Source organism: Sinocyclocheilus anshuiensis, unplaced genomic scaffold (genome assembly GCF_001515605.1).
Source record: "Sinocyclocheilus anshuiensis isolate Anshui unplaced genomic scaffold, SAMN03320099.WGS_v1.1 scaffold2406, whole genome shotgun sequence".
Taxonomy (NCBI): Eukaryota; Metazoa; Chordata; class Actinopteri; order Cypriniformes; family Cyprinidae; genus Sinocyclocheilus; species Sinocyclocheilus anshuiensis.
The window spans coordinates 68,551-77,652 of NW_015555875.1; the positions used below are offsets into that span (position 1 = coordinate 68,551).

General features: G+C 39.2%; 1 protein-coding gene across 3 annotated transcripts; it reads right to left on the reverse strand.

The window, feature by feature from the left end:
• Positions 1-470: 470 nt before the first annotated feature.
• On the reverse strand, positions 471-6,350 carry LOC107675671 (histone-lysine N-methyltransferase PRDM9-like). 3 transcript variants are annotated; one of them, XM_016470093.1, is made up of 6 exons: positions 6,176-6,350; positions 5,563-5,676; positions 5,125-5,396; positions 4,957-5,024; positions 4,683-4,874; positions 471-4,016 (listed from the first exon to the last, which is right to left on the reverse strand). In XM_016470093.1, exons 1-6 carry the CDS (start codon positions 6,189-6,191, stop codon positions 2,114-2,116), a joined length of 2,565 nt encoding a protein of 854 aa, XP_016325579.1. In that variant the 5' UTR covers positions 6,192-6,350; the 3' UTR covers positions 471-2,113. The 3 variants fall into 3 exon arrangements, with proteins under 3 accessions (XP_016325579.1, XP_016325580.1, XP_016325578.1); XM_016470094.1 differs by having other exon boundaries at positions 471-4,020; positions 4,684-4,874; positions 6,219-6,349; XM_016470092.1 differs by having other exon boundaries at positions 471-4,020; positions 4,684-4,874; positions 6,176-6,349.
• Positions 6,351-9,102: the final 2,752 nt, after the last annotated feature.

The following is a 9,102-nucleotide window of genomic DNA, read 5'->3' on the forward strand; positions in this document are numbered from 1 at the left end:
AAAAAAAGTAATTTAAAGCAGTTTAACATAAGGCAGCAACATTACAAAATGTGAAAAAAAATTAATTATTAATGAATGAATGAATACTTTCGCAAGGCACTGTATCTGAAGATGACCAAAACTGGGGACATTCACATTACCTAACACTACAGGGAGTGAACTGATACATACGTAGCTTAAAATAACCTACAAAAAGAAGTATGGCACAGCTTTAAACTCTGAAGTGACTAATTAGATGATTCTTTCTGCTGACAAAGATGTCAGATCATTCCAAGTGATCAAGGATATAATTAATTTATCTCAAATAAAGTAAATGAAATATATATAAAAAATGTAGCCCTCAAAGACCAGATACCAGAGGATTTTTCCTCTTCTTCAACCCAAGTATCTTATGTAGCGTTCTACTTTGCTCAGTTTTACAGTAAAATCTTGAGAGTATTAAACAGAGCAAAAAACCCAAACCATTCAACATAGCGTTTAATCTGACTGCCTCTGAGGTACAAATTCAGAAAAAAACTGATTAAATTCATATTTGCAATACATACTGTGCATTAGATAACTCTTTGTTAGTCAAACATTGTGCCAATGAGCAGAGAAAGAAAAAGCTTGTTCAATTAATTATTTTATAAATGTGTTTGAAGGTTAAATTGTTTCCAAGACGACCAGAAATTTGCATAGCACCAATGTGCATGTCAACAATGTATGAGCATCTTCTAGCTCTCTGAAATGGTCACTAATCTCTAAATTCCAAGGGTTTTTGGAGATTTTGCAGCAGTGACACAGATGGCATTATATATAAATCTTACATACAGTACATAAAGCACTTCAGTGAGGCCTTCAGAGTTAGTAAACACCTCATTCATGTGATTTTACATTATCACAAGAAAAAAACTGATGTGATCTTTATGGCATCTTTAAAACCAAATCAGCAGACCCACATTTTGGAATTTTCTATGAACAGTAAATTGATAAAAAGCAGTAAGCCACTGCAAGGTAGAATTAATGTACCAGGTGTTGCCTTTGCAATACTGTTAGAACATAATTAAACTATGTATATTAAAAATTAGTCAAATGTAAATATTATATAACATTTCATTTGTAATATTAGAAAGATAGAAGGATCTCAACTTTTAGACATCACATGCACATGTATAATTCTGATAAACCAGCTCTTTGGTGTGGTCAAGCTTAGAGGTGGAGGGTTTTTTTCTACCTGGTTTGTGCACATCATGACAAAGATGAATTTAAAATAGACAAACACATAGCATTTTATATAGTATACAAGTATGGCAAAGACACATGACAGCAACCACGCTACAAATGAGCATCAAAATATTTTTCTTTTAGGAGGCCCATTTGTAACCAAAGCAAAATTAAAAGAGTAATAGTGACAAACCAGACTGATGAAAACTCTTTCAGGTTGCAAGTTTTGCAACATCATAATCACAGTAAATCATGGTGAAAAGTAATTATCTGTGCAAGTTTATTACTTGATATCTACTATTTAATGGGAGATAAACTATACGAAATGCACCTAAGATCAGTTGTATGGCAACTAAAATGAAAAAACAAAAAACGTAGCACAACAATAGATGATTGTATGCATTTTCTGCTGCACAGAGGGACATCACGCCTGAACGTTTAAAAAATACCTGAACATTTACACATCTATGCAAACCCAGGAGTTCTCATTCTCAAAACCCTCATTTTCCCCATCTTTGAAGTTTCTTGACTAAAAGAAAACATCTTGCAACCCATACATTTACAAAATTATTTTACTATGATCGTAAGAACATTGTTGAACAATTTCACATTTTGTCATTAATAAAATAAAGTTTTGACTTCAGCTAAGTTTTCTCAAATTGATTACAACCAGCCTAATGACTCTGTGTTTTGGGGGACCAACTACACCCAGCAATTTTGTGCCCCATTACATTATACACAAAAATGCCTAGATCAGACCTGTCTAACAGTCTAGACAAGAACAGGATCTTTTCAATAACTAGATAATTTTGTCTTAAAGGAACTTAAATCTGAATTAAAGACAAACTTAAAACAGGAACCTTTTCATATGACATCCATAAATTCATCAGTTTAATCATTACTACTTTAGTCAGGAGTGCATTTTCTGATGATGCCGGGTGAGATGGTATCTACGAGTAAAGCTTTTTCCACACTGAGTGCAGGGGAAAAGTTTGGTGCCATTATGAAGCTGTTGGTGAGCTTTGAGACTTTGTGGCCGACTAAAGCTTTTTCCACAATCTGGGCACTGGCATGGGCGAACGCCTGAATGCTTCTGCTCATGCCTCCTCAAATCTCCCGACTGCCTAAAGCTTTCGCCACACTCTGAACACAGGAAAGGTTTTTCACCCGTGTGTGTGCGGAGGTGCACATTCAGTTGTCCGGAGTGGACAAAACTCTTGCCGCACTGCTGACATGTGTAAGGCTTTTCTCCTGTGTGGATGCGCTGGTGTTGCTTGAGGCTATTAAACCAACTGAATGCCTTTCCGCAATCTGGGCACAGATACACCTTCTCTCCCTGCTTGAAGCAGCTGTGGTTCTTGAAGCCCTTGATTGTGCTAAAGCTCTTGCAGCACTGGCTGCAGCTGTGAGGCTTTTCAACAGACAAAACACCCCCTTCTTGGAAACTCAGATATTTTACACTCATTTCTGGATGGTGACGGCGGATGTGTTTGTAAAGATAGCGCTCATCGGTGAAAGAGAAGGGGCAGTATGTGCAGGGAAAGATGCTGGCATCAACAAGGGCTGAGCTCTGGCGGTGGGATTTGCGGCGTGAGTGGCTCTGCTGGTGGCGCTTCAAGCCAGAAGACTGGGTGAAGGACTTGAGGCACAGCGTGCAGCAGTAGGGCTTCTCCTTGGAGTGGATGGTGCGCTCATGACAACGAAGGTTACACATACGGTTGAAGTAAAGGTTGCAGTGGGAGCAACCGTAAGATCCGTCTCCCTGCTGAATGCACTCATGGGCTTTGAGAAGATCAAAATTATTGAAAGCTTTCAGGCACTCACCGCAGACATGCTGAGAAGCTGATGCTTCATGTGGTTCCTCTATCTTATTATTATCTTGTACTGCACATTGGTGAGTTTTCAGTGTCTCCAAATCAGAGAACGTTTGCTCACACTCTGTGCAGATAGCTAAACTCTTCTGCACTTCATCTTCAGCTGCATACTTGTTTTTAGGTGGTCGCCCCCTTGGTCGTCCAACAGGCACTTTTTTAGGGCAACTCCTGCCTCTTAAAGTGTTCTTCACAGGCCTCCTCCCTCGAGTAGGAGGTTCATAGGTTGGGTCATGCTTGTCAGAATTTTTCTCTGTATCACCCTCAGTCCCTGCTGTTAGCGAGCCGCTCTCAACTAACCTAAGATACTCTCCATGGTGATGCCGTTTCAGATGTTGATACAAATTGAATTTGGCCACAAAAGAGAAGGAGCACTTCGTGCAAGGGTATATATCAGAAGGTCTGTCAGCATCTTTCTCTCTCTTTTCCTCCCCCTGGTGGGTTTGTTGGTGTCTTTTCAGCCCTGTTGCCTGACTAAAGCACTTCCTACAATGGCTGCAGCAATAAGGCTTCTCTTTGGAGTGAATAGTGCGCTGATGTCTCTTCAGATGACAAGATCTCAAAAAGTTACGGCCACATTCACATTTATTTATTTCACCGGAGACCTCAGTAACACAGTTTGTCTGGTCACTCAAACCATTACTGCATGCATCAGACAAATCAGCGCAGTCTGACTTTTCTGAGTGATGGATGGGTTGTCCATTTAGGGTTGAAATTTGACTCTGACAGCTTTCTATCACTGGCTGCACATGGGTTGGAGGAGCTGCATCAGAGGCCAGAAGGCACTGGTCTATGTTTACAGACTCAAGCGGCTGTGTCTGCATGAAGTGTGCATACTCATCGGGATGCGAGCGCTTCACATGAGCACGCAGATAAAAAATGGTTGGGAAGGAGTAATGGCAATAAGGACACAGACAGTCCTGACTTGCCTGTTCTTCAGTTGTTCCTGAAAAAAAGAAATCAATTTACTGGAAAGCCACTAGGCCATGACAGATATCAACAGAAAATGCATAACATTCTCTGTATTTAACTATCCCTCCAAAATAATACTGAATTATGCAGACGATGCCAGCATTTCCCGCTAGCATTTTTTTTTAAATCGCATTTTAAATCGCAAATCACAAAAAAAAAATACTGATGTGCCAAACCATCGGAACCGAACCGTGTTTTTCTTTTTTCAAAATACCTTCTTTTGTGTTCCACAGAAGAATGAAATGCATACAAGTCTGAAACGGCTAACACAATAAACAGACAGAACTGAGATGGAGAAAGAAGGCAGAGCAGCTGCCTGTCCCTGACTATACCTCAAAAACCAGTGAAAGAGGAAAAAGGTGCTTCTCTCTGCTAAACCTGCCTTCCTTAGTTACTGCTGTAAACTCTCTCATGTTTTCCTAGTAGTGTAATTTTAGCTACTATCAGACAGTGTGAAGCAATTGGATTACATCTGGAATTATAAAATAATATCTGGATTAACTGCACATTATGTTGTAACATTATTTAAAGAAACATTCACTCAGATCATGCCACAGCATGAATATAAAAGAAACTTCTATTTGACAATATGGAAAAAAGATGCCACAGAGGAGGTTAAAATCCAAGATGTAGTTACCTAGAGAAATGCATTTTTTATCCCAGATCTTATCCCAGATGATGCCAAGTCCTTGAGCATATTCCTCAGCATACCAAACTCTAAATTCCTGCCCTGGGCTAATAGGGTGACAACAACGGAACAGAATACGCCCATTTTGCTGGAATGCAACAAGATTCTGCTCCGTCTCACTCCTTGAGCACACCACAAACCTAAAGACACAAGATTGAGAAAAATATCAAACAAATGGGTAAACTACAATGCACAACAAAAGCAAACAGAAGAAGTGCTTACTTCATCCAGTTAGAGTGAGTGTCCCTTTCTGCATCTATGTAAGTATATTGATTATTGCCTCTGTAAATCTAGAGAGAAAATGGCATTAATATTTGTTTAGCCAAATGCTTATATTGAAATTGCAATTACAACTCTAACAAATAATAAAACAGTAAGGCTGACACTCACTACCCAAGAGAAGGCACTATCCAATGCCTTTTCCTGAGAGGTCACCTCTCCATCAAAAGGTCCAAAATGCATCCCCAAAGGCACAGTCTCGCCTTGGTTGAAAACCCCAAGTCCTGCATTACAGATGCTCGATCGACCTATAACCAAGCCTTGTGGCAGCGTCAGCAGAGCTCTCTGAGGAATGCCCATAGCTGTTGGCGAGTCACATGTGAATAATGGTGGACCATGAACCTCACACTGGTCAATGAAGTGCTGGTGACACATCTCACAATCTGCCAAAAAACCGAAGAGTAAGACAAGGAGAGGGTATTGCAGACACAGAAAGTGTAAAACATACAAATGAAAGAGAGAAAGGAAAGACATTTAAATTATGCTATGAGTAATTATCTGCATATTTAAATATTTGCATATGTAAGTTTGTATATGTTAATTACTCACAGAAATGTTGGTCATTAAACATGCTATCCCCCTGTCCCTCCATCATCACAACAGAAGAACAATTAGTAACAGAGTCTTGGATCTCTAAATTCTGCTCATCGCTTGGTGGAAAATCTGTCAGAAACAGTTGAAAATAGAGTAGATTCACAGGATGTTGTTGTTTTATTAACATGATAAAGTGCCAACATTACGAAGCAAAAATGTCATCACTTGAAGACAAGTTATGGTGCAATATATTTTGTTAGACCTACACCTCACTTAGGAAAAGAAAATAATACAGCTAAATTAAGATGTAAAGTTTTAATAAAACAGCAGAATAACAATGCATTCCTGGCACTGGCAAAAATTGAAAGTAACGTTAACGGTATATTTGCTGTCGTGACACATTCTGGTGACCTTGTTTTAAATGTTAAAACAGCAGTAAAATAATGGCATATATTCACGAAAATCATTAATCATTCTTTGTTCAAAACATACATATAAAACCATTCAGACAAATAACCAAGAGATATGCAATTAATGTGTACATGTCGATTTGAGCAGTCTAAAGCTAGCATGGTAGGTCTGTAAATAGTTGGCTAACTACTTCGATTTAATATACAACAACACCCACCCAGACTGTCCGACATTGTTTCACTAAATGCAGCAAGTCGCACCTTTTGCTCCTTAACACTGTACGCACATTCGGACACGCGGGTTATTATGCAGTCCTGTTGGACATTCAAGCTTACTAGCTAGATAGCGAACAAGTACCCAACTCGGCGCTTCCCGAAACAGGAAGTTGTAATACGTCGGCGTCTTCTTCTTTTGGAGTTTTATGGCGGTTGGCAAACAAACGATAGGTGCATTCCCGCCACCTACTGGGCTGGAGTGTGGACCATTGATGGAATAGGAAGAACTAAAAAAAAAAAAAAAAATTTAAATTAAAAATTAAAAATGTACGTCGGCGTCGTCTGTCTGTGACGCCATCATTAACCTTTGCTGCGTTCCAATGTGCCTTCTTATACTATGCCCTTAAAGATTGTACTCTTTTGGTGAAGAAAAAGTACACACTTTTGAGTGTGTAGTAGAAGAGTATTTTTTTTTTTACTTGAAGTATAACAAAAAATTACAAGTTTACAGAAAAAATTGGCATACAACTTATATTCAAGGACATCAGTTTAAAGAGGAGCTTAGACACAGAATACAAAAAAAAAACATTAATTCTATAAACCATCTCTATTAATAAATATAGATTAAACACAGGGGATAAAATAAAACATTATAATAAATTATATTTATCAAATAAATCTAAGATTCCAACTTTTTTATTTTTTGTTTTTGACAAAGTTTTTGAGTATTGTCTCAAATAATTCTTAAAGGGTCATGAAACCCCCTGTTCCCTCTCATAGGTTCACTTCAATGCTGCGATGACGTCATCGCTATGGGAACAGCTCCGGTGTGACGAATGTCTGAAGCCCTTATACCATCACGCCAATTTATTGGCCAATAGCGCTTAGCACCGCCCCGAGCATACGTCACGTATGCTCATATATGCGCGCTGCGCGCTATTTCATCAGATTTTAATTCCTTCAGGAAGCGAATCATCTGTTGCCCATCGGAAAGAGATTCTTGTGTTCTAAGCCAGTGGTTCCCAACCTTTTTCAACTCGCGGCCCACACAACCAAACACATATGTTTCCGCGGCCCACTGCAAAAAAATTAACTGACCCTGCTATTTGTTGGGTTAATAACCGAGTACTCAGAAGCTAGATTGTTAACTGTCTTTATTGAATGAAATGGCAATGAACAATAAATGCATTCAAAATTTCAAATATGGCTTCGGCAGTTGATTGAGTCGGCAGCGACTTACAGAAAAGGAAATCCTCTTGTAATTCTCCATTATGTACATACTGTACATAAGCAATGAGGTTGGAAAGGTTTGCTATATCGGTCGATTCATCCAACTGTAGGGCATAAAAGGGACTCTATCGAATGTTTTTAACCAACTTCTGAGTTATGTCATATGCCATTTCATTTATTCTTCTCTCAACTGTATTATCTGAAAGTGAAATCAGATTTAACTGCTTGTGGGCCTTTTCTCCACATATCACGCCAACCATTTCTGTCGTGGCAGGTAAAATCAAATTTTCACCAATTGTGTGAGGTTTTCCAGCCTTTGCGATGAGCTTTACTAGATAGTCACTATGTATTTTCTTTTAGATGTATTTTGAGTCTTTTCAGTGTCAGGCTTACTTGTAGATGGAGAAACATCTGCATTTGTTCTTTTCAGCGACCCTGTTGACAGCCATTTATCCATGTTTGAATCTGCTGTTCTGTAGTATATGCAGCAAAAATATTTTAGAATTGGCGGTTTATTCTTAAACCAATCAGCGAGCTCGAATAGCGGAAGCAAAGTAACAGTTTAATATTTATTTTTTATTGAATTATATATATGAAATTAAGATATTATGTTATGACTTTTTGTACATAAATTTTTACATATATTAACAATATTATGATTTCTTTTAATAGTAATTGGCGGCCCCCCCTGCAATACCGTCGCGGCCCACAGGTTGAAAACCACTGTTCTAAGCCATCTATTTTAGGGTGACCATACGTGCCATTTTCCCAGGACGCGTCCTGGCCAGGATTTCTATATTGCCTAAAATATCTACATCAAAATACCATACAGATAGTTCCTTATGCTTTCAAAATGCTCTCAAGGTATTTTGATGTCATACACCGATCGGTCCTGGGAAAATGGCACGTATGGTCACCCTAATCTATTTATATAGAGCAGTTTACTCCTCTAAGGCGGACACAATGAGTTTTCCGGTATGTATGGATGCATGTTACACACGACTCACGAGGAAACAGGTAGGAAGACCGCTTTGCGGCCTTTATCTATTGCTGTATCCGTGATATCTGTGTTTGTGAGTAAGTAGCGCTCTGGGCTCACTCTCTTTCTGAGGAAGGAGAGATGTTTGTTCAACCCCCGCTGTTCCAGTTCTGCGGTTGCCGACGTGGTTAGTCAAATCTGATTCCCACTCCGGAAGCTCGTAATCGATTCTTTCAGCTGCGGATTAGATGATGCATACTCTACAGCAGCCTCGGGCTCGAGTTCGCAGGCGACACAAGCTGTAGATATATGCTATGGGTTAAGGGGCGAGCTTACTGATATAAAATCCCCATTGCTCTACTCCCTCCCTGGATCAAGTGTTTCTCAAGTTTATAAAACAACATGAGAGGCATTGATTTTTAGGACGTTAAGTCGTGCACTATGATTTTGGTGCTTCGAGCTACCAAGCATTAGTTTGCCCGACTAATTACTATTTCTTTCAGCTCCGCTGCTGCACTGAGCTGAAACAAATAAGTGGAAGAGCTCATGTGTTTCATTGTATTTCTTATAGCAAGCTATAACAGTGAGCAAGCAGGTTTTTCCCCTCTCTCTCTACGTTACCTGCTGCGCTGTACTAATGCAGACACGTTCATTTGATTTGGCGCTTATGCTTCCAACACTTGTTCGTGTACTGTTTTTAGACGCAGACTCTGAGGAGTC

Excerpts from the sequence above, each read along its gene's own strand:
- LOC107675671 (XM_016470092.1), bottom strand. Across the intron at positions 4,875-4,956 it reads ACTCACTCTAACTGGATGAA|GTTTGTGGTGTGCTCAAGGA; the intron begins GTAAGCACTTCT and ends TTGTGTCTTTAG. Across the intron at positions 4,021-4,683 it reads TAAAAAATGCATTTCTCTAG|GAACAACTGAAGAACAGGCA; the intron begins GTAACTACATCT and ends TCTTTTTTTCAG.